This window comes from Telmatherina bonti (genome assembly GCF_933228915.1).
Source record: "Telmatherina bonti genome assembly, chromosome: 6".
In the NCBI taxonomy this organism is placed as follows: Eukaryota; Metazoa; Chordata; class Actinopteri; order Atheriniformes; family Telmatherinidae; genus Telmatherina; species Telmatherina bonti.
In genome coordinates, this window is record NC_136624.1 from 32,824,117 (window position 1) to 32,849,685 (window position 25,569).

Here is a 25,569-nt window from a genome sequence, read left to right on the forward strand (position 1 = left end):
AACGCTACAAACTAATGCCCAACATTGAGCTTATGAAAATAATCTGAACTCAAAGCTGTGCTCATATTTTGGCTGTCAGTCATCTGTAGAACGACCACTATCTGTATATAGCCATACGGATAGTTATGAAAAAAGTTTGAGATTTGTGAAACTGCAGTAAAACGAAAATACTTACGGCTGCATTAGCATCTGATTTTAGTCCATTTTAAGATGCAGCATGCAACAAAATCAAAAGTCAGTGACATTAAAAATGTGTTTCTATTGGCAACGAATCACTTTACTCAAATAACTGTTGAGTTTTATTCTTTTACACTGAGAAATGGATCCAATCCAACTTTATTTATAGAGTGCTTGAAAAAAGCACAGTTGACCAAAACGCTGTATTTATATCTGCTTGTTGCAAGACCACATAGCTCCATGTCAGCTGCTGTATTTTGTGCCACTTTTTTAAGGTGTCTCTGAATAGACAATGTGTTTGATAGAAGCCAAATTATTGTTTAGGATGAATAATGCCTTAAAAGACACATAGAAGAAGACAGTACACAATTTTGATGTTGCTGAAGACCTGAGGTCATAATAATAAAATCTACTTTTTGTTCCCCGAGTGAGAACTAAATATGAAGAGTCAGTTTTTTGTTTTTGTGATCCTCGCATAAGTTTAAAAACTTTTCTATTATTGATTTAAAGTCTTCAAATTAATATATTTAATTACACATAATCTACAGCAGGGCAATTTAACTCTGTCCCACGAGGGCTGCTGCTCCATCTGAAGTATCCCTGCTTAAACACACCTGACCCAAGTTAAATGGCTTCAACATCTGGTGAAGTTCTGCACGACGACTCAATCTGAGTGTGTCGTGTTGTTGCACGGGGATGTTAAAAAGCAGTGAATATATTGTGCATTTGTCAGTCAACAAACCAGTCTAGAATATATATAACTCCTCTTCACATCTTTATTTTTTTCTCCTCAAACATTTTGTAATTAAAACCTGTTTTGACATTTTTTAATACAAACTGCCAGAGTAACTGTCAGCACTAATGTGATGATTTCCAGAGGAAAAATCGATTTCTACTGTATAATAACACAACTGCTGCTACTTTCAGCAAAGTGAAAAACATACAGAAACTGAACAGACACTAATTTCATATCACAAAATCCACACAATGTAATAATAACACAGATAAAAGAAGTCCATTAATGCTCACAGCTGCGGTGAGGACTGCAATACTGGCTTGACGGACATTAACTGCAAAGTTTCACCATTTGACTGGGTTCTACGTCATGACACTGATGTGGCGCGCCATGTGCAGAAAGGAGCATGTTTTTCAAATTCTTCAGACTTGGTGAACACACAACTGATGGCACTTCAATTTAATCAAATTTTTAAAAAAAAGAGCAGTATTGTGGTTTAGAGAGCTTAATGGCATGCGTTCACGTACACACATGATCACAGTCACATCAGACAGATCCAACAGAACTGTCCAGACGGTGGAGAGGGTAAATACAGGTTACAAAGGTAATAATATACAGTTACAATGTCGACATATCAAAGAAAAAAAACGATGGAAAATGACAGTAAAAAATATAAAAATAGACAGGATAAAAAGTGAGGATATTGTTGCAGATATTAAGGACACAATTCTCCATTGTCAGCTGTTTTAAGGTGCTCCCTTGTTTTTTTTTTTTTTTCTCCCTCCGCCATTGACAGTTCTTCCATTGTAAATTTAAAATGCACCATCGAGAAACAAGCTGCTTAAAATCATACTTTTCAAATTACTATAATAAAACATGATTATAAAAAGTTTGGTGTAGCAGGCGGCACAGCATTCAATTCTAAATATGCACATTTGTGGTCACAGATGGAATTACAGTCTTATCAAAGACTTTCTCTTCAGTCATTCCTTTCAAACATAACTACATTCGTCTTTAAACTCCAGCTGGGATACATGAAGCGCCACACTGAAATATTTTTTTTAAGTGCTGCTGGGCAGTGTGGGGAACTTTTTAAGAGATTTGAAGGAAGGTCTTTACAGGACCTCAAGCTGTCAGTTCTGTCAAATAATTTCCACAGTATTTCTTCATTATATAGTAACAAAAGGTGTGTTTGTAACAGCAAATCCAGTTTACAGTAAACATTCTTAAAACTGCTCCCGAACTAAGTTAATTTAATTTCAAAATGGCGTCTTTGATTCAGTTGTTTTTCCTTCATCATAGACTTTTTTTTTTATTAGCTTCAGACACATAACCTTCTGACCCGACCCTGTAAAGTGAGCATTTGTCCATGTAACAAACAAAAGTAGAGGACCGAACCTTCGGTAGGAAAAAGTATTTAAGACAAAAACAAAAAAAAACAAAAAAAAAACAAAACAGAAATAAGTGCTAAGTTCAATCTGATGGGTGCTTCAAGTCTTTCAGTGAGACCTTGGGAAACTTAATAAAAGTGCTTGTTTTTCTTACACATATTTTAATACGTACCTACAGAACATGGACCGGCCTCTGGAGAGATTATGAAACACAACAAACTGTTGCAGGAAAATAAATGCAACAATTTCCAAAATACTGAAAACATGAGATGAGTCTTTTCTCTTCGTCTAATTGAGTGCCAGCATCTTGGTAAGATCATTGAGGCTTACCAAATCTCTAGTGTTGAGCTTAAATTTCTGACTTGAGATGTTGCTGTCCAGTCGACCACACAGAATGAAAACGAACTTTCCTCAGGAGTCGATTCAATTTGATTCAGTTCTTTTCGAACAGCTAGTCATGGATTCATCTGTTAATTTTTCTGTCACACATCAATTGTCTTGTTCGGAACAAAACAGAAAAGAGAAGCTGAAAAATGTCAAATGTGTTTTCTTCCTTCGGTTTATGATTTCTTCATTTCCGATGATACAGGCAGGGTTTGGAGTGGTCAGTCATTTGGATAATTGGGATTTTTTTTCTCATTGGGGAGGAGGGACGGGAGCTGAGGGGTGCACTGCCTCACCAGGTAGAGGGGCGCTGGGCTCTGTTGGGGAAAAATAGGAGATAAATGTTAAAAATGTCAACAATGCAGAACTGTCTGATTTTACAAGATGATTCCTGATCGTGAAGTTGACAGATGGCGACAGCACCCCTGAAAACAGAGCGTTTGAAAGAGGTTTGTTGGGGAAAATTGTTATGGGTTTGGTTTGAATTAAGTATTAGACATATATGCATTGATTTGCTGTGATCCTGCTGTGTTTTGTGTCTATGCACAAAGCTTTCTTTAAGTTATATGATCCTTGTCTGGAATGTGCAGACAAAGTCTGAGACAGGAAGAGTTTCCTGCAGGACATCTGTTTTTGTCAACTGCTTGGTTGACCAGTTGCTTAAGGTTAAAGGTCAGGAAGAGAATGATTGTTTTCTGTGGTCTGCCCAGCAACTAGGAGGAGTTAAGCATGGTTTATAATCGGGTGTTACTTCAGCATCTGGAGAGAGAGTTCTCTCTCCAAGCTCCAGCGTGTGCTTGTATTAGTTTATAATAAAATGTTCATTGTAAGAAGACAGTTGACTCTTAGATGTATTACAACTTCTCAAGACCAGAGTATTTTCCACCACAGTTTTTGGGGGCTCGTCTCGGGATCCTGCGTCAGTCCGCCCAGGTTGGGGATAGACGGGTTGGCCACCTGAATCCACAGATTCATCCTAAGAACCTCAATTAGAGAATTTCAGAGGACAGGACGTCTTTCTCCCACCCGTGGTCGACTACGCCAGGACTCCTTCTGAACCAGTGTGAAAAGACAATGGTGAGAAGTGTTATTCTAAATTTACATTAATTTTCAGACTCAAACTGGAGTCAAACATTACTAGAAATTTATCACAAATTAATAATCAATATCTTAATTAATAATCACAATATTTTTCTGTTTTGTGGTCAATTGTCTTCATTATTCTCATTGTGACAGGGATTCTCCTCCTCACCTCCTCATCGAAATAATAACTCAAGGGATAAGAGAATAACTTAAGACGAGATCAGGTTGACGTCATAAATAAAATCCTGAGTTTAAGTTAAGTTTAGGTTAAAGTTTAAGTTAAAAATCGTGAGTAACAAGACCAAGTCGTAAGTGCTGTGAGCTAGACGTAGCAAGACCAGACCAGTAAATCTTGTGAGTTACAAGACCGAGACCAGTAAATTAGTCAGTAAGTCCTGTGAGCTCGAGAAGCAAGACCAGGCCAACCTTGAGTTAGAAAACTGAGAGGAAAGCCATCTTGAGTGAGGAGAAACAGAGAAGAAACTGTGTGGGCTGGTTTCTGGAGACATTGAGAATTTTGCCTGATAATTCTACAAAGGTGTGGGATTGACCCTCTGTGTACATCCGCTGCAAACAGAACTAGTTCCTTTGCAGTAGGAGGTTGATGTACAGCACCATTAAGAAGTTGAAATCTCTGTCTTCATGTGAGGGGAAACTGGGGTGGTTGTGTAAAATTTCCTGTGTTAAACTTCATTGGACTGATTGTGTGGAGAATTAAAACCACGTCTTGTGAAGCCACACCGGACTCTCGCAGGAGAGCCTAGAAGCTTGTGTGGGGGTAGACAAACGTGGGGGCACGACCCATTCACATGCATTCATCCAACTGTTGAAGTGAATTGTTTGTGTAAAATCTAATTTACTGCAGTAAGAAAAGAAAAAAAATGTTTGAGAGAGGGAAGTGAGGAAAAGAGTGTGTTTATTAAAGGCCTTCTGCTCACTGAAGGAGATGATGTCATAGCATGTTAGGCAGAAACAAACATATAAATCCTGTGTAAAATAGCTGCTTGTGCTTTTCTTCCTAAAGCTTTTATAAGAGCATAAAAGCCACTCCCTGTATGAATGTGGAAACCTTTTCCTAAGGAAAATCAATTCTTTATTATCACCTGAGAACATTTTAAAGAGCAACAACATATTAAGAATGAAAAATCTGAAATGTGAGAGATGTGATTTATAGTATTAGGAACTTATTCTGGTTAAATTACTGTACATTGTGTAGGCAATAAGCTTAGGTTTCTGTCTGTTCCCTTTCAGACATTCATAAGGTGATTTTTATTCCTTTACTACTGCTATTATTAATTTACACCTAGCATGTCTAAATAAATCTAGATAAACTGGAAATAAATAATGCAGCTGAAGGATGCTGAAAATAAGCATAATGTTAGGAAAAAAAGAAAATTCTTGACCTTAAAATAGGAATAGTGAACCAACATAACTTTGCTAGAGTAAATTTCCCTTGCAATAAATTCACTTTAGCTAAATGTGAGCTAACGGCGAGAAGAGAAGTTCTCAGAACAAGTGTATCTTTTTAGCAAGATCATGTTCAGCTTTCCCAGGAGAGAACTGAGTTATGAATCCACTGACAATATAGTCTCACACACACAATTACAATGTAATATTCAAGTTACATGATGTTCACAGCACAGAACATGGTCCACATAATATGTTTGCCACAGGATTCAGAAGAAAACTATTATAATTATGAGGCTATGATCTTTATTTTCCCCTTACTGGAGAAGAAAATACACCACATGACCAAATGGTTCAGTCTCAAAAGCTCGTCTGCTGTATGGTGTTGGACGCATTGCAGCGTTCCCTTCTAAACCCTTGTCAGCATGCAGCTTGGTCCACAGGGTCCTAAAATTGTCTATCCTGCCTGAGGGGATTCAGAGGAGGGGCTGGGGGAGAGTGAGTTCTTGATCCGGGTCACCGCAGAGTTCTGGGTGTCACACATGTGGTCAGTCAGGAAACTGGAGCAGAAACGGTCCCTACAACCTACAGCATCATTCCACCTCCCTTCTGTGACCGATCTAAGTCCTGGAGCAGAACCTGATATGCAGATGTGGCTGCATGGACCCGGCCGCTGCTGATGGGGCCCGGAGATCCCAGAACCAGAGGGTCTGGCAGAGCCCTGTTGGTTGTGACTGTGAACAGTGTGGATATGGCTCCTATGGTGGACATTTGAGCTGGATTTTCACCTTTGACCTCTGGAGGTGATGGATCCTCCTTGTCCTCAGACTGTGTTTCAGTTGTGGGATTTTCTGGAAGTAAAAGACTAACGAATGTGGCCGACAGGCAGCACAAGTCCCACCCCGACTACAGAGTCAGATGATGTTTTCTGGAATAAGCTGCACCCTGATTCTGTCAGAAAGACTGTTCGGTTCACTCAGTTCTCTGTGGAAAACCTGGATCTGCTTCCTTGAACTTTTGCCCACTCTCTGATCCTTTACATGTTACTCTTAATTAATTACGCATATGAACCTGATTTATCTACCAGGAAGCTTTGATGAACATGTGTTGGGCACTTCCTGGCATGAATTTCTGATTGTATGCTGATTGGAGGAGAGCATGGTGGCTGTGGCGCGTCTGACTCCTGAGCAGATCGAGTGATACGAGCTGAATGATTATCCACAAGACCAGGCCAAGGAATGAGGCCCTACAACCAAACATTTCCTCACTGTTTCTGCTTAGCTTTATACCACATTTATGAGCATGTATAAAATTTCGCACTCCTGCAGACTTCTGCAAGTGAACAATGTCACAGACATCTCTGCTCTGCTGCAGGGAAGCTGAACAGTTCATACAGACAAGTTAACTTCTGGCACGCTATGCTTTATAGGAAAATAAATAGATTTAAAAAAAAAAAAAAAAAAGTGATGAATACTAAGTTTTTAATGTTTGAGACAGAATAGATGTCAAAAGAGAAAAAATAAGCCGCTATATGACATTAAATAAGAAGGTAGCTTTGTAATTTCCCGACTTCAGCGAATGCAACACAAGTACAACAATCTCCGTGTTTTATTTGCTGACAGCTGGTGTTTTATCCCTAATCTGAACTCATTATTTTGAATTAAAGCAGATATGCTCAGTGGTTAAAATACACATCAGATGATTTTTGTTTAAAGAGTAGAACCAACTCTTGCGATGGCTGCCAGTAAATAGACCAGTCTCTTAGTTAACACGCTTAATAAGTAAACAAACAAGTCATTTAAGCCCTGTATGTCCTCAAAATAACATGAATATGAGGCAGATTATTTGTAACAGTATTGATACTTCCAAAGTTAAGCTAACTATGCTAAACCGTTAGCCTTGGCCTTTTCTGTTACACACGTTTGCATTAAAATCATTAAGGAAGAAATGCTGCTGTGAGTGTGTGCACGTACATGTGTGCGTCGTGTTGTTGTAGATGAAAACAGTTTTGCCATCAGTATTAGAAGTTTGTTTCTAAATGCTGCTTTAGTTCAAATGTAGATAGAAAACAAACAGCTTTATTATGACCTGAAGGTCTCTGGCTGTTCAGTACCTGAAGTCCAGCTGTTAAAGATGGGTTTACATCTTGTTGCTTTATGCTTATGCTTATGTTCACAATATATTTGGAATAGGAAGCCAGTCTTATCATGATCTCATTTTCGTGTGTGTTGCTCCTGAATGGGTCTGTTGGAGTCTGGGAGAGACAAATCAGAGTAGACCATGAGACTAAACTAGACTACATTACTGATTAAATCAACAGTTCTGAATGAGCTTTATTTAATATATGCAGAGATTCTTCAGTGTGGTTCTGCTTCTGTCATTTAGCAGACATGACATAAACAACACGAGCAGTAAATCAGAAAGGAGATTCCAGCATGGATAAGTGTTGGTCAGACTGCTGGGAGTCCAGTTTGACACATGTCCTGCTATGCAGTACTAGAGGATTTTTTCTGGTTGTTGATTAAGATGAGACTACCTGATAGGAACTTTGCAATAAGTAATTAAATGAATTTGGTTACTTTGAATGATTACCTACCAGATAACTGAGTGGCCCTAACTGTTGCTTTGTATTGTTCATGTTTTACTCCATGACTGTTTAGCTGAAACTGACTATCCTCTGCACCCCCCAGGCCTGGCCCCTGACAGGTTTTCCTGACGACCCAGACAGCGGTAAAGGTCGCAGCGTGAGCTGCTTGGCACTACAGATTGCTTGAACCTCCTGAAGCTCTTCAGTCTGAAATTACAGAAGAATAACGCACCACCCAACAAAGGGCAGAATAATCCCTGTGGTTGCGTGGGTAAGTGAGATAGTCTACTCTCACGCCTGAAGACCAGCCTTCGCTCTCAAGCAAGATCAGTGAGAGGTGAGAAAAAAGCGCTCCACTGCAACTGTGACATGCCAAGTCCCACCAGAACGCCGACAGTGTCTTCACTACACCTCTGTCACCCCCTAAGAGGAATGATTTGTTTCCACTTTTCTTACATTTATTGTTAGACTCAGATTTTGAAGCTGAAGTGAATGGCTCCTCACTATTGTAATTTCTGAAAGATTCTTTTAAAACCCGGTAGGCATGAGGCTCCTGATGTTTTGAGAATGTTGTCTTCTGTATGTATTTTTGCGTTCTGATAACAATTTCTCTTCTTATTGTTGGTCCTGTAGGACCAAGAGGAGGGAGAGTGTTGGGGAAAATTGTTATGGGTTTGGTTTGAATTAAGTATTAGACATATATGCATTGATTTGCTGTGATCCTGCTGTGTTTTGTGTCTATGCACAAAGCTTTCTTTAAGTTATATGATCCTTGTCTGGAATGTGCAGACAAAGTCTGAGACAGGAAGAGTTTCCTGCAGGACATCTGTTTTTGTCAACTGCTTGGTTGACCAGTTGCTTAAGGTTAAAGGTCAGGAAGAGAATGATTGTTTTCTGTGGTCTGCCCAGCAACTAGGAGGAGTTAAGCATGGTTTATAATCGGGTGTTACTTCAGCATCTGGAGAGAGAGTTCTCTCTCCAAGCTCCAGCGTGTGCTTGTATTAGTTTATAATAAAATGTTCATTGTAAGAAGACAGTTGACTCTTAGATGTATTACAACTTCTCAAGACCAGAGTATTTTCCACCACAGGTTGATATGTTCAAATAGGGGAAGAAACTTTGAAAAAAAAACCTATGATACATTGAATTATGCAAACTTAATGTCTGGAAATCTTTCACTGAAAGAACCAAGAAAACATGCCTTATTGCGCAATCTGAGTTTGTAACAGGCAGATTTGTGGAGACTGGCTTACAAAATGTACAATAACCAAGTTATGCAAACCATTAATACCCAGCGAGTCAGAATTCAATAATTTATAATTCATAATAAAGCACAAATAATCATTACAGAAAATTTAAAAAAAAAAGCTCTCAGTTGTATAAAGAAATTGACCCAAAAAAAACTTTTTAAGCTGGTTTTAGTTCAGTGTCGAAATTGCTACCAAAACACTTTATTTTTCACTTTATTTCACTGTAATGTTTTCAGGTCAGAATTAAAAAAAATAAATTTGGAGCAGGGATCCCCAATCCTGGTGCTCCAGTGCTGGTGTCCTGCAGGTTTTCCAAGTATCCCTGCTGCAACACACCTGATGCAAATCAATGTGTATTTAGCAGACATGTGCAGAGCCTGTCTGAGTCTGAGTCAGGTGTGTTCCAGCAGGGACACTTGGAAATCCTGCAAGACGCCGGTCCTCAAGGACCGGAATTGAGGATCATCTCTGATCTGGAGGACATGAAATAAAAGACAGGAATGCTACAACTAAAAAAAATAATGGAAAATTATGTGTCATTGAAATAATTTTGGTTTCCAAGTAAATTGTCATTGAAAGACGATAACTGTAAGTCAGCTCTGGTAATAAATGATGGATATATGATATTTCTGTCCATATTTGTCTAAAAAAATTGCAATTAAAGCTGCATAATTATAAGGTGCAGCACTGCTGAATCACATGTATTTATTTTTTGTCACATTACATCACTGTATTTCATGATTTCTATCAGGTGAGAGAGAAAAATAAATTTCAGTGATTCTGATTTGGGATAATGTAGGATAAAGTGGGATAATGTGGGATAAAGTGGGATAATGTGGTAGGCAAACATTTATATAACAGATGCTGAAAACAGAAAACTTTCAACATCATTGCTGTTTCATAAAGACAAGTTAACGTCTTGCTGTAATTAAACACACTAGAATAGTGGAGTTTAAGTAACGCTTTATGACCCGTTATGTGTAAAAGGGTATTTCAAACCTTGTATAATATCAGAAAAGTTTATTTTTGTTGTTGTTTTTGTTACAATTGTGGAGTAAATTAGACCAGAGCAGAGCAACAGCCGTGTTTTGGGACCCACAAAAGGTCTATGTTATGTGCTACATGTGTTATAGATGCTAATATATAATAATCTGAGCATTACTGTCAGGTTTCATGTTGTAAATACTGCTAAATCAGGGGTTTCCTTTTAAACCCATCTCAGAGATCTAAAGATGTCTGATCAGCTGATTTGTTTTACTAGTTACAATGTAATCGGCTGAAAAATATGTCCATAAAGCTACGGTAGCAGTTTACTTAAAGCAGACTTCTGTCTTAATCAATTATCCCATAGTGACTGGGATGGGTGCCTCGCTGTGTCTCAGTGCTTGACTCACCATGGAGAACTGGTGTAGTGCTGGAGCTGGAGTGAGTTGCAGGGGCCTGGCCTGGTGGGCAGGGGGGTGAAGTGTGAGCCCCTGCAGCTGGTTGGGACTCAGGAGCCGGGGCTGAAGAGGCTGGTGGTGCAGGGCTGGGGGCCGCCTGCGGCGCTGGTGTGCTGGGAGCTTGCTGACTTCCAGAGAGACCTTGGGATGGGGGGCCTGATGTGGCCTGGCTGGAATGAGGGCCTCCGGTCTGGCTGTGCTGCTGGTGCTGAATCTGCTGGAAGTGCTGCTGGCGAGCCCTCATCTCGGCATATTTCAGCTGCTCCATGTGGAAGGACTGACGATCAGCCAGCAGCTGCTGTCGTTGGTACTCCAGCTGCAAACACACGCATGTGTCTGATGATTTCAGCAAGCAACAACTACACATCTCACATATAAGGTAATTAGTTACTTTATCTTTAAATAACACAAATGTCAAACTTCACCACTCACAGCCTCCCTCTCTCTGTCCATGATGGTCTCTAGTTCTTCAAAGTGTCGCAGTTTAATCTCAAGCTTCTTCATTTGGGTCTCCACCAGCAGAGCCACCAGAGATTTGATCTTCCTCTCTTCCACCGCAGCCAAATGCTGGGAACAAGAAACTGACTTTATAGACACTATAAATATATATAATAAGAGAGAGAGAGAGAAAGAAAAACAGGTGATGAAACACTAATAATATAAGTCACCTTGGCTTTGACAGCAGCGGCTGCTAGTGCGGAGGCAGCAGCAGTTGCCAGGTTCCCTTCTCCCACGTCACGCTCCACCTTGGCTTTTCTTTCTCCTTCACTCTCTCCTTCTCTTTGTCCTTCCTCTGTTCCCTCTTTTCCATCCTTCTCCTTCTCTCCTTCACCTATGGGAAGAGAGTTTTTTTTTCTTTTCAACTTTGATCAGAGCTTTAACCTTTTGGGAATCTCACACACAAACACTTCCATACCCGCATCAGGCTCTGTCTTGTCCGCCTCCCTCTCTCCTTCAGCTTCTCTTCCTCTTTCTTCCTCTTTTTTCCCATTTTCTGCTTGTTTTTCCTCTTCTTCCACTGCTGCATCTTTGCTTTCCTACAGGACAAAATACCGAGAGTACTGAGCGCCCCACATCAGTAAAATTAACAATTAGAAAAATGTATATTTCATAATAAAACATCAATCACACCTTAGCATCTCGCTTCTCTTCACTTGATTGGCTGTCACTCTTACTTTCATCACTGCTTTCATCTAAAGAGAAAATAGGACTGTTTACTCTTCATGCATTATTATAGTTATTGTGCTTTTTGTTTGTGACAAGTTGAGTGCATGTGTTTATCCTACCAGGCCTGTCTCCCTCCTCCAGCCCAGTGCCTGCGATGCCGCTACCTTCCAGACCGTACAGAGGATCCTGTCTGCCACTGACCCTTGCTGCCTCCTCCACCCGCCGCACATGAGCTTCAACAAGTGCTGCAGGAACCTCTTCCTTCATACGGGAAAACTCCTCTGAGAGGGAAAGACAGATCATGATAATTAACACGAAGGAAAGAATTGTTTTAGTAATATTTGGTTTTTAAGTTTGACTGCTCATAAATACGGTGGATTTCTTTCAGTTTAATACGCTTAATTAAATTATGTTCTCTAAAATAATTGCTTCCTGCAATGAAAAATACTCACAACATTCATTATTGTGAAACATATTGTGATTTCTTAAGATATTTTTTCTTTACCTTCAGCAGCTGCTTAAATATACACAGATGATACAATGAGGCTTTTGACATGATTCAGTTCAGCAGGAAAAAAAAAAAATCAAAGCAAGCAGCTTCTCACCGAGAGCAGATTTGGCTGCAGCTGAGGCAACACGTGGATCGACTACAGAAGCGAGGAAGGCCACAGTGCTCATAACAGGGTTGCCAGCTTGGCTGAAAGGTACTGGTTGATAGGCCAGCGGACCCAGTGATGAGGAGCCATCCTCCAAGTATGGATCTTCGATGGGCAACCGCAGGAAGTGCAAAATGCACTCATCCTGTGTGCGACTGCCCACATGTTCAGACACCTTGTTCCAGTCGTCCTTGTACATTTCCAGGCCCTGACGGAGGTAACAGCTGCATTTAGATTGACTTTTTCATTTGCGATATTTCCAGTAGCTACATCGTTATGATAGAGATTATACTGATCTTTTTAAGGACTAACTTCACCTCCAGAAGTAGTAGTGTTTCTTGCTCCGTCCACTCCCTCATAGAGCTTGCTGCACTCTTGCTCTGCACATATAAAAACAATCTCTTTGTTTTAATAAAAGTCATTGACGCTAAAAGTTATGCATCAATTTTAACTTTTTTTCCCCCCTCCATCCTCTTGTTCACTCTTTACCTTTGCAGATACAGTCTTCTTGCTGTACATGTCAGTCCGAAGCCCAAAGTTCTGCAGATCAGCCGGTTTGTCCTTCACCTTATCTGGGAATGACATCATCTGCTGGGTGGCGGGGGTCTGCTTGACCACAGCAACAAAAGAACACGTGCCAAATAAATATACGTTTCTACACATGTCAGTGTGTGTGCTTGTGCACATGTGTACAGACCTGAGATGTCTTGGGCTGCAAGGGCACCAGACTGGAGGGAGTGTCTGCCAGCACGTGGAAGTGAGAGGTTGGTGGGGGGCCCATGGGTGTAGGCCGGCTTTCAGAGTCCACCTGGTAGTTGATCAGACCCCACTGCTCCAGAAAAGCGTGGACTCTGTAGAAGAATAAGCATTAAGCTTTTTTCTTTCTTTCTTTGCCATGTTTGTCAGGATAAATGACAGGAGACAATCCTCCATCTACCTCATGATAGCACACACGTCTCCTGCCAGGTTCCTACGGCAGGCGGTGGAGGTCAGGTACTCCTGAGGGTTCAGTCGGTAGGTGTCAATCATGAAGTTTCTGTATGCGAGATAACTGAAACGGAGAAAAGAAGCAACTGAGATATTACAATGCTTCGAGTTTGTGTCGACATCAAATAAAATTTTATTTTGAAAAGGTTAATCGACTCAGTTTAAGCTACACTGTAGGCACAGATCAAATACTTACATCTCCGGAGTTTTAGATTTGTTCTTCCCATTGAAAAACTCTGGCAGGGCTCTACGCTCAATGGCATGAACGCTGGAAGAAAAATAAAATGAAGACATGTTCGTTGTGACTAACCTTTTTAATTTTGTATTACTTTTCATTTTAACCATGAATTTAAATCGCCACCAGTTCTGGCATACTTTGAGCTTTATGAATAAACTGAAACAGTTGTTTTCTCACCTGTTGTAGTCGAACCAGGCGGCATAACTCGGTATGATGATGTGGTGGGTTTGCTCTGTTACATTGTCCTCATGAAGGTCTGAGCCTTTCACTGGTTCACCTTTCACACTCGGAGAGCCTTCCTCCTCTTCCTGTGTGAACAAAGACATTCAATTCCACATAAACAAGTTCATCTTGATTTGTTTTTTTATTGCCATTACTATCAAGTGCAGTTTTCAAGATTGTAATACCTTTCCCGTTGTTTCCATGGACTCGTCCTCTTGCTCATCTATTGAAATCACACATAACAAGAATTACTGACAACACACTCCGTAGCCAAAGATAAATAAACTTGCTGTCAACTGGATATTCAACAAAAAAACATAAAGAGGGCTAATATAGGTCTTTACATTTTCTTAATCTGGTTTGGCCATGCACTTTTCAAATGACTGACAAATGACATAACAAGCCCACCCATATCTGTCCCTCCCTTGACCGGGGTTGAGTCTGAGTCTTTCTTGGTGTTATCTGCAAGGAATTTTAACAGACATAAAAAAAAGAGAAAAAAATCAGTATAACATCAGCAACAAACATGCAAATATACATAAAACTTTTCAGCTACGTCTCCTCACTCAAAATGTCAACATGTGAGCGATGTCATGTACAGTTTGACATATTTACATCCGCCAAGGAGTTTTACCGTTTTATGTTTATCAGTTTGTTTGTCTGCTTCTTTGTTTGTTTGTTTGTGATTAACTCCAAAAGTTATGGACGAATTTTCATGAAATTTTAAGGAGTTGTTGGAAATGAAAATAAAGGAAGAACTGATTTAATTTATGATATGGATCATCGTTTGGATCCAGCAATTTTTTAAAGGCCTTTGTGGAGGTTTGTGCTTGTTTGTTTCGCGCAACTCACAATAAATCATGTGGCTTCCGTGTTTACAGACGCACACTTATGACATTATCGAACTTCATCATCACTTGCAGTAAAACAAGTTTGTAAGCAGACTCCCCTACATGTCTTTAATCTAGAATTATTTCAGTGTCTTCAGGTGTTAAATCTGCTGTTTGCAATGACTGTAAAGTGGAGGCTATGTGAGGGAGACACTAGATAGATAGATAGATAGATAGATAGATAGATAGATAGATAGATAGATAGATAGATAGATAGATAGATAGATAGATAGATAGATAGATAGATTTTTGTTTATATCATTTTAATTTGTAAGACTTAAATACTTGTCTTTGCATTGTTTCCATCTTCAGATGTTGCAACGGGTGATGCTTCCTCCAGGTCCTTGGACAGATCCTCCTGTTCCTCCTCCCTCTGACCCCTTTTGGATTTGGTGTACGGAGTTGTTGGCCTGTCAACACGATCATAAAGAAAATTGTTTTTAGAATGCTTGTTAGTTTCCCATGGTCATTACATTATTAATTAAAAAGAACCTTGCTTTCTTTCTGTCTTTTTGATTTAACTTGCTAGTTTCTGGTCCTCCCGACAGTCAATGGTTTTGTTCGCCACAGGAACCATGAATCTAGAGTTGGCTTGTGTGGGTGTATATATATTTATGTGTGTTGGTGTGTATGTGTGTATGTGTTGTTGTGTGTATACATATCCATACACATATGTGTATGGATATGTATATATATATATATATATATATATGTATATATGTGTTTATGTATGTATGTGTTCTCTTTTCTGTTCTCTTTTTGCCCCTTTTCTATCCTTTCCAGTCAGGTCCAGCAGCATAAACTCAAGAAAAAGAAAAAAAAAAAGAACCTTGCTGGCCTGTCTTACATTGTCCGCATGCAGGTGACAGAAAAGGGAAGGAGACTCTGAACATGTATTCTTTAACTGATTGAAACTAAGAAATACAGTGAAACAGAAGCCTGAATGACACGACTGAACAAAGCGCTATAGAATATATTACTCCATTACCTCTCTCACATAACTAGTTTTATTCATTCCACTTGCAAAAACATTTTATTTTCCATGGATTAAGGTATAATGCATCTAAACAACAGACCCTTTTTTGGTGTTCTTCTTCTTGCTCTCTTGAGGTGGAGGAGTGGGGGAAGGTGATGGTGAGCGCTTCCTCTTCTTGGCACTGCCTGGTTTCTTGTCCCTCCGCTCATCTGGTGTGGTCACCTCATCTGTCAGGGTTTTGGCAGAAATCCTCTTTCTCTTAGGACAGCCCTCTCCTACTTCATAGTCCTCTTCATTCATCCATTCATTATACTGGTCCAGGTCTAAAATCCACTTTGCATGGACCTGCCAACAAAGACAAACATTCATTTTCAGGCAGCAAGAAGGAAGTTTGAGCACCTCGCTGTATTTTTCAGTTATATCAGGTAAAGCTGATCAATAGTGATTTTAGATACTATTCGTTTTTGGCATATATTTATTTGGACTGTTGAAATACTAACAAAGATTTGACTGATACTTTGCTGACAAATATAACTTTGGAATGTGTTTTATTCAAATGGTACTTGCACACAAAGAGCAGTAATTATGGCTGTCTCATGTGTTTTGAAAGACAGAGACTAAGACAAAAAGCTTATGTTTCCCGAGTGCTGCTTAACCTACTTGAATGCTTCACAACTGTCACAATTGTCTTGAGGAAGTAACATATTTAATGCTTAATAAATAACAACAACACAACTATTAATTTTTGGTTCATCCAACAGCCAGAACAGTTTGAGTTGCTCTAAGTGCTTGTTTGCAACAGCACCAAGTGTTGTTTGTTGTTGTTTGTTGCAGTGAGAGGAAATGTAAAAAGAGCAGGACAACATCCAGCTCAGCAGCTGACAGAACATATACAATCTCATAAATTAAAGCCATAAAATGAACTTACACAACAAATTGATCATTTTTGCAGACTAAATAAAAGTTATAAAACTCTCCACACGGCACCAGTGTGCATTTTATCCAATTTAATACTGCAATAATTAAAAAGTAGAAATATTTTTTGCTGACATGAGATTTAATACACAACATGATCACTTAAACTCAGGCAACTTGTGTACAAAGCATTAAAAAGTAGTTCACATTACTTATATTAAGACTAGAAAAACACACACATGTATGTTTACAGAAAGAAACCGATGAGACACTTTAAAAGTTACAACAAATACCTTCCTCGGCTTTTCCGGGCTGGGAGGATCCTCCACTGCAGCCTCAATCTCACTGGCCGAGATCCAGGTGTCGTAACTACAAATTCAGATGAACAAGGTTGAAATTCAACTCTCTGGGAAAAAAATAGTTATTTGTACTGGTAGGACCATCAGATAAGGAGCAATGAGTAGGTTAAGTTTATGAAAAATACGTCAATACGGTGCAATAACGTCTAAATTTATAAGATTATTGTAATTATTGTACAATTGACTGAGGATGATTTTAGACAAGAATGATTACTTCCTGTTATAGTTTCAAATAAAACAGAGAAAAATGTGGCCAAGAAAGGTAATAATACCTCCTGTTTGAGAGTAATTATGGTAAGAGCAGAATAGGTGTGTATCAGAGTTTACTGTGAAACAAATTAACGGTTGTGATAATCACAGTTTTTACAGCCATGTGGTGGTTTTATGTGTTTGAGTCATCAGCTCTGAACAAACCTATCAGGAAAATATCCCCAGTGCAGCAGAACTTGCTTATCTCTCTTCATCACAGGACGCACCCACTCCTCTGGAACAAAGAGATTTTATCACATTAGCATAGATGTTGTGTGAGCAGCAGAATTCATAACAAACACAAAAAGCCTGCTCAATGAGACAATGCCTCACCTTCCTCCAGACTAGTAGGAATAGGCACCACAACATGGGAACTAGAGGTCTTGTCTTCAGTCACTGAACCCTGCAACATGCAACGCTGTGTAAATGACACATGCTTTGCAAAAGTAACTCGTCTGTAACCGTGCAAGGACAATTAAGATTAACACAAAAACCAGAGAAACATTATCAATGTAATGACTTCATCATGCTAAACCATAAACCACACCTGATGTCTTTTGATGATGTCCTTCAGTTTTCCGAGCAGCTTTGGTTCTATGTCAGAGCTCAGGTAGATGACTGGTCGAGTCAGACAGTTGTTCTAGAAAATGTAAAGTGGATGTTTCATTTAAGAAAGAAACAAGCAATGGACTGGCAGCATGTGTGGGGTGTGCCCTGTCTCTGGCCTGCTAATTGGTGAGATAAGCTGCAGCTTCCCTCTGACCCTGAATTGGAATAAGCAGAATGTTTGCACTGGTTTGACTGATAAAGCAGGTTCATGGTAATCAGTGTAAGAGGTTTGAAAAGGCTAGAAAGAATGCCTCACTTTTTTGTGGACATTCAGAGTATGGAGTAAAAAAACAAAACAAAACCAGTACAACCCTCTATCAAACCTGACTAAATAAGAATGAGTAACATTTACTGTTCAATGTCTCAAAAAAAAACTCACCTGCACTAAAGATTTCTCAATTGTCATGAACATCTCCACATTTCGGTCCATCCTTGACGGATTCTGGAAGTCAAACCTGCGCCTACCAGGAATTTAGACTGGAGTTACACAAGAAACGACAACAAAGCCAAAATCCAACTGAACAGCCTAACTTTAGGCTTTAGACCGTTTACTTGCAACATGCCTGATAATAAATAATAATAATAATAATAATAATAATAATAATAATAATCATAAAAATAAATAAATCAGCCAGAAAGAAATTCTTACCATCCTTGGTCACTCTTGAATTTGTATGCAGCAGCCAGGATGTGGCAAAGAGCCCCTCCTGACTTGAAGTCCAGAAAACACTTCATCTGCAGTCAGAAAACAAAACAGCTTCAAAATGCTTTTTGGAGGAGCAAATTGTTGAAATGGTTTGTTTATTACTAAAAAAAAAAAGAGACAAATAAAAGCCACTCACTGGCAGCTTAGTGAGTGGAGGGTTGCTGACATGTCTACCGAACACCTCCTCCTGGAACTGGAGTAGCTGGACCACCAGGCTGGATAGAGACTTATTGGTGGGGGGCTCGGCCTGGATGTACTGAGGAAACAACACAAAGAGAGATCAGGATCCATACACCTGTCTGTGTATTACTGAGACACTATGTAAAAGCTTTGACTTTTGATGCCTTTACATTTATAATTAAAAGTGTGATTGGGCGCCGTGATGTGAGTAAATTCATTATTATAATCCTCTTAATGATCATAATTACTGGGGAGTTTAAAAAAAAAATTATTATTAAGGACAACATATATTTTGTTAGGTGTAGGTGTACATACACCATAACGCTGCTCTTTGTTATTTAACCTCGATTATGGCTTTAGTTTCTGAGGCGCGCCACAGATCCAACATCTGGATCTGAGGCGCTTCACCATTAGCCGACTAGCTAACTAGCCAGCTAGCTGTCGGGCTAAACTCATCTTTTTATATATAAATATATAAATATTTAAATGTAAAACCAAACTCTAGGGATAAATTGTGTGTTGCCTTATGTCAAATGAACTAAAGCACCGCACAGTGCTCGCTATTCGCAGCTGCATCTGGTGCAGCTGTGGGCTCAGCATCCTTTTGTATCCCGGCTCGAGTGAATCAAACAGCTGGACGCGCAGCAGCTCCCTCCCTCCTCTCTTTGTCACTGCCTCTACCTACATTTCAGGATGGAAAATGGAAGCTCCGTGTGCATGCTTACAAAACAGGAGCTCAGTACCTTTTTGTAATTCTTTCCAAGCCAGACGCGGACATTATCAAACTGTGAAACGGTGTCAGACGCTTCGAAATATTTTACATTCGGGCCGCCGTCTTTCTTCCGCACCGCCATCTTTGCCTGCAGACAACTATTCGACGTTGCCTGCCCCCCAGTGGTCAGAGTGCGCTACTGCAACGATTAAACCCAACGCGGATTCTGTAATGACAACTACTGAACAGCAGGAGGCAGAGTGGTGCAGATAATGTTTCATCCTTTCATTATGATGAAAGTTTAGAGAGCTGTCCTGGACCATGTAAGGCATGGGTGAGCAACTCCGCTGCTAGAGGGCTGCAGTCCTGCAAATGCTAGGAGTTTCTCAGCTGCAACACAGCTGACACACATCAGGCTTAATTAGCAGACTTGTGGGGAGCTTGACATTAAATTACCTATTGATTTGAGTCAGATGTGTTGCAGCAGGGAAACTCCAAACATCTGCAGGACTGCGGCCCTCGAGGACCAGATTTGCATACTCCTGATGTAAGGAATTCTAACTTACTGGAAAGCAAAAGTAAGGCCAGTCATTTTACTTTTTATCATATTACCTAATGTTGTTTTTGATGCATTAAAACAACATTTTTTCAAGGATGACCTTGTTATAACTGCTTTGTTTTCTGATACTGTATTTTACTTCATTTAAATATATTTGTCAAGTGCGTGTATGGGGTTATTTTTTGACCATCCCACATACTTTTTCATTATGAAGGAGAAAATCAGAATAAGAAAATAGTGCCGGCTGCACGGTGGCATAGTGGTTAGCACTGTGGCCTCACACTGTGGCTGGTTTGATCCTTGGCTGGGGCAAGGTTTGGACAGTGGCCTTTATGTGTGGAGTTTGCATGTTCTCTCCATGTATGCGTGGGTTCTCTCCAAGTTCTCCAGCTTCCTCCCACCTTCCAAAGACATGCATGTCTCCTAGGAGTGAGTGTGAGCATGAGTGGTTGTTTGTCTCTGTGCGGCCCTGTGATGGACTGGCGAGCTGTCCAGGGTGTAGGATGTGTCACTCTCTTTCGCCCAAAGCCACATGGGATAGGCTCCAGCTCCCCACGACCCTGAATCAGATTAAGCAGTTGGGAAAATGAATGAACGAATGAAAATAGATCCAGCAGAGTGCATGTGCTTGTTAATCTTTCCTAATAAACTCATTTCAGAGTCAGGCTGAGAATGTTCATTTTCCCCTTAAATACTTTCTAGATAGATAGAACTTTATTGTTTTTCTCTGGGTTTTTTTTTTTTTTTAGTTTATTTTTAGTTGAAGCATCATGAATAAAGTAATCCATCCATTTTCTTAAGTGCTTGTCCCTGTTAAGGGTGGCAGAGAAACTGGAACCTATCCCAGCAATCATTGGGCCAACTGGGCCAACAAAGAGACAAAAAACATTCACGCTTACACTCACTCCTGGGGACAATTTAGAGTAACCAATTAACCTAACATGAATGTCTTTGGACACACCTGACTAAAATAAATGGGGTTATTAGCAAACTTATGCAGAGCTTGAAGAAAAGCTCTGCGCATGTTTGAGTCTGAATCTGTATCAAGCAGAGAAAACATGAGGCAGATTGCTGAAACTTCTAAGATAGTGTCAAACCCAAGAACTGTCCAACCCATTATTAAAATAAATGGAAGGACAGGGGGGCACCATCACCTTAATCGAAGAAATGTGGTCAGAAAAAAAGAACTTCCACACACACACACACGATGGGAACTCAAGGGATTAGGAGTGAACAGAAGAGTCGCTGTAAGAAAACTGCTATTCAGTGAGCTTAACCACAGAAAAAGGCTTCAGTTTGCTAAGGAGTGTAATCATTGGACTCTAGAACAATGGAAGAAGATCATGTGGTCTGATGAGTCCAGATTTATCCTGTTCCAGAGTGATGGGAACATCAGAGTATGAAAAGAGGCAGAAAAAGTGATGCAGTCGTCATGGCTATAATGTTTACTGTACAAGTCTGTGGAGGCAATGCTTTGATATGGAGTTACTTCCGTTCATTAAGATTCAGCAACTTTTTGTCTCAAAGAGTGAGGTCAGCTGACTACCTGAATGGCCAGATTATTCCATCAATGGAATTTTTTCTCCCCTCATGTCATGGGCCTATGGGAAGATGACAATGCCGGGATTCATAAGGCTCAGATTGTGAAAGAGTGGTTCAAAGAGCATAACACGTCAATTTCACACATGTCCACCACAGAATCCAGACCTGAACCCCATTAAAAATCTTTGGGAGAAGATAAAGTTTTACACAGTGGTCAGACTCTCCCATCATCAGTACAAGATCTTGGTGACAAATTAATGCAACACTAAATAAATGGAAATAAGTGTGTGACATCAAAACAATGCCACAGTAAATGTGTGTGTAATCAAAGCCAAAGGCAGGCCAACAAAATACAAGTGTGTGTGTGTGTGTGTGTGTGTGTGTGTGTGTGTGTGTGTGTGTGTGTGTGTGTGTGTGTGTGAGAGAGAGATCTTTTTCACATACTCGTTATTTTTCAGACCCACTTTAAGATACTGAAAATTATACCAGTTAGAAGATGGAAAAAATACATACATCAGGAAATTGCATATGACACATGGAAAGTATGTATTTTTTATGTATTTTTTACTGGCTGAAAATGGCTGCAAAAAGCCTTGCGTAGCGCGTGGCTATCATTGCCTTAATTAATTTCAATTAGCAGATGTGGCCAGAGTGCAAGCCTTCTGCGGCTTGTACTCTTTCTGCTGTCTTCAAAGTTCAGTTACCTTTTTAACGCATATAAAACCCATGATGCCTAAGCCTCGTGTCACTCTCTGTTTTATACTGCCGCCTTTAAATGAGCTTCTTTTTCAAGTGCAGTTCAATGTTTCTCTTTATGGAGGCACTCCTGAGCTGATGATAGTGTAGGAAAAAGTCAAATGATGAAAATAAAGTACTTTTATTTGTTAGAAAATGGGAACCAAAGTTATTTATTTTAAGAATCGGCAGTGAATGGCCTCCTTAGCAATTGAAAAACATTGCAACCATACCTGAACTAATGTGCTCTCAAGCTTTTACAAGTTAATTTTTAGAATTTGTTCAATATTTTAATTATTTTTACATCTAATTTGGCTGAATCTACGTATCAGGTTATGACAGCAGTGATATTCTTACTATTAACAGCATGGTCCTAAATGTCATTCATTAATTGTTTTTGACCAAATTGAATCTATTTTCCCATTTAAGCTCGGTTACAAACACCAGTAACATATAAAGTGGGAAACTGTCTTCTATGCTTGTGTGTATGCGAGAGAGAATAAAACCTTTAGGTTCCCTTTAGACTTCTAACATTTCAAAAAAGTATCTAAGGAATGAAAATAGCTCCTTGGTGAGCTGCTGATAACTGAGATGTGCAATAAACCAGTCATAAGGTCTTTCATTTAATAAGGTCACATTGAAAAATATCAAGGGCAGGGGCATTATCAAAAGTTTGAAAGTTTAAATTAGATTTAGTCTAATTTTGCTATGTTATTAAAAAACAAACAAACAAAAAACAACTCTTTGATATTAGGATCTTAAACATAAATGTATGTTTGTGATTGGCTAGTTTACAGCAAAAGAAGTGGCAGTCCAAAACAAAAAACTCTTACACACATAATAGAAATATCCTATAAAAATGAACTAGTATAGTTTTCTTTTCCTGTTAATCACTGAGATAAACATGCATGTGAGTATATATACTTTACACGTATATAGGCCTATATAATTCCACAGACAGACAGACAGACAGACAGACAGACAGACAGACAGACAGATAGATAGATAGATAGATAGATAGATAGATAGATAGATGTCAATAAACCCCAAGAAAATCATAAAATGTGAAAATACAACATGAAAATTATCAGTGATATAAAACTTGAAAAAAAAAAAACATGGATATAATAGAAATTAAATAAATGCATAACGACCCGGGTCTATTGGACATTTATGCCATGAATGGAAATATAGAACTTAATTTCTCCATATTCTTGATAAAAGAGGTTTTGCACAAAAGTTACTGCAGATTTTATTAGACAGGAAAGTACAGAAATATCAAAGTAAAATATATATTTCACATGTTGGACTGTTTTCATGTCTCTGACCTTTTTACTATGTCTCATTTAGTCGGAGTCTCAAATTAACCTTCATTAACAGAGGATAGGTGTGTGTGTGTGTGAGTGTGTGTGAGTCTTACATGACCCAGACTAATTTGTGAAAGTCCAGAGACAACACCGGGGGAACAGAATTGCTTCTTGAACCAGTATTCCTCAGACTCTCGGTGTGTTTGTATTTGCTCATGTGCGTGTATGTGCATATCCGTGTAGCTTCATGTGCGAATGTGTGTGTGTGTGTGTGTGTGTGTGTGTGTAGTGCAGCCGTCTGAGATGAAGGAGAGAGAGAGAAGCCTATTGATTATTTTAATCCTCCTATTTGTGAGTCTGTGATCCTCTCGGCTCAGCCTTCCACAGGAGGATTGCTAATGGGCCTGAACGCTTCCCTCCTCAGCCCACTCTCCCTGTCCAATTAACTGAACGCTGGAATCTGCAAGGTGGGTGCACTGGGACTCAGAGGAGGGGGGATCTGCAAAGATACAGCCCCACCAACTCCCCCCTGCAGTCCAGCATCTCTCACACCACTCATCTACACCATATTCAGCAGGAACCCCTTTACCCAGAATAGTATTACCTCTCGCCTTTAATTAAAGATCCTTCTTCTTGTGTTTATTCTGGGGAGGTGAGAACTCCCTTTCATGTTTCCACGTTTCATTTTCACAGTGCGGCTCTGCCGACAGTGGAAGCAGCAGGAGAGGAATGAGGAGGCTATATTCACACAGGTTGTGTAGCTGTGAGTGCAACATATTTCAGGCATTTTGATATTAGTCCCAGTAATTTATTCAGCTCTATGCTGAATTAGAATTTAGGAACCAAGCTAATAAATATTAACATGAAACAACGAAACATGGTTAATGTGCACAAAGCCCCAAAACATTTGCTGATTCAGCTTCAGCCAACACGAAACCTGAGATTTAAAATTCTCTCTATGACATCTATTCTGCAGATCCTCTGATAAATGCAGCCATTGTGAAGACGTTTTCTCCCTCCAGTGTGTGTGGCTCATTCATTTTGTCTAAAGCCATGCTCAAAATTCATTTTAATATGAAAATCCTAAAAACTCTCTCAGCCACGATGGATTTAATTATTGCTAACCTTTGGTGCATCATGTCCACTACAGCAGACACCTATTTGAAAGCTGTTTTCTTGTATAATCACATTATTCAGTGTCACCCAACACTTGCCACTCACTTAAGAATAAACAAATATATAAAACTTTATCTATCTATCTATCTATCTATCTATCTATCTATCTATCTATCTATCTATCTATCTATCTGTCTGTCTGTCTGTCTGTCTGTCTGTCTGTGGAATTATATAGGCCTATATACGTGTAAAGTATATATACTCACATGCATGTTTATCTCAGTGATTAACAGGAAAAGAAAACTATACTAGTTCATTTTTATAGGATATTTCTATTATATAGAAATGACAATTTATTATTTTTGACAATATTTTATTCATTGCACGTGAAAAATAATTGGGATTGTTGTTGTTTTTGTTTTATTTTTTTTATTGATTCATGCATCAGAGTGTTATCATTAATCTGACCATAATTTCTATCTGGAATTTCATGTCATTTAGGTACAGAAATTAATTTCTAAATGTGACAGGTTAAGCACCAAATACTTGTTAAACTAATGCTTAATGACTGAATATTGTGTAAAGCACTGATTAATGCAGTACGCTTATATGCCAAACAACTTTGCCCATGTAGTTAAGGGATTTTGAATCCTCCAAGTTGTCAAATTTTTCATACAAAAGATTTCATGTTCAAAGACACAACTTTATCTCCTGATGTATATATGTGTCATAATCATTGCATACAGGAATACAGTCTGACAACATTTAGGAATTGCCTGTTTACAGGCAAAAATTTGGCTCTATGTAGCAGGAAACTATTGTTAGTTTTTTGCATGATTTTTCCCAGTTAGATTAGGATTAGGCAGGTAAACCATTGAGCTATGTTTAGTAATAAAGAAAAAACAAAACTGAGAAAAGTTCATGCTTGCACTAGTTTGCATTTTTCTTGTGACACAGTAAAACTTGCCAAACATCAGCAGAGCAGAG

General features: G+C 39.3%; 1 protein-coding gene across 1 annotated transcript; it reads right to left on the reverse strand.

Moving 5' to 3' along the window:
- Positions 1 to 1,149: 1,149 nt before the first annotated feature.
- Positions 1,150 to 19,468, reverse strand: smarcc2 (SWI/SNF related BAF chromatin remodeling complex subunit C2). Its single transcript, XM_079241744.1, has 26 exons — positions 19,355 to 19,468; positions 18,568 to 18,687; positions 18,375 to 18,460; positions 18,105 to 18,186; positions 17,664 to 17,756; positions 17,450 to 17,519; positions 17,282 to 17,351; positions 16,802 to 16,877; positions 15,694 to 15,938; positions 14,903 to 15,027; positions 14,136 to 14,189; positions 13,913 to 13,950; positions 13,683 to 13,813; positions 13,464 to 13,535; positions 13,218 to 13,331; positions 12,978 to 13,131; positions 12,770 to 12,886; positions 12,598 to 12,660; positions 12,230 to 12,488; positions 11,744 to 11,905; positions 11,589 to 11,650; positions 11,374 to 11,494; positions 11,126 to 11,289; positions 10,890 to 11,024; positions 10,410 to 10,773; positions 1,150 to 3,005 (listed from the first exon to the last, which is right to left on the reverse strand). The coding sequence occupies exons 1-26, from the start codon at positions 19,463 to 19,465 to the stop codon at positions 2,941 to 2,943; spliced, it is 3,153 nt and encodes a 1,050-aa protein (XP_079097870.1). The 5' UTR covers positions 19,466 to 19,468; the 3' UTR covers positions 1,150 to 2,940.
- Positions 19,469 to 25,569: the final 6,101 nt, after the last annotated feature.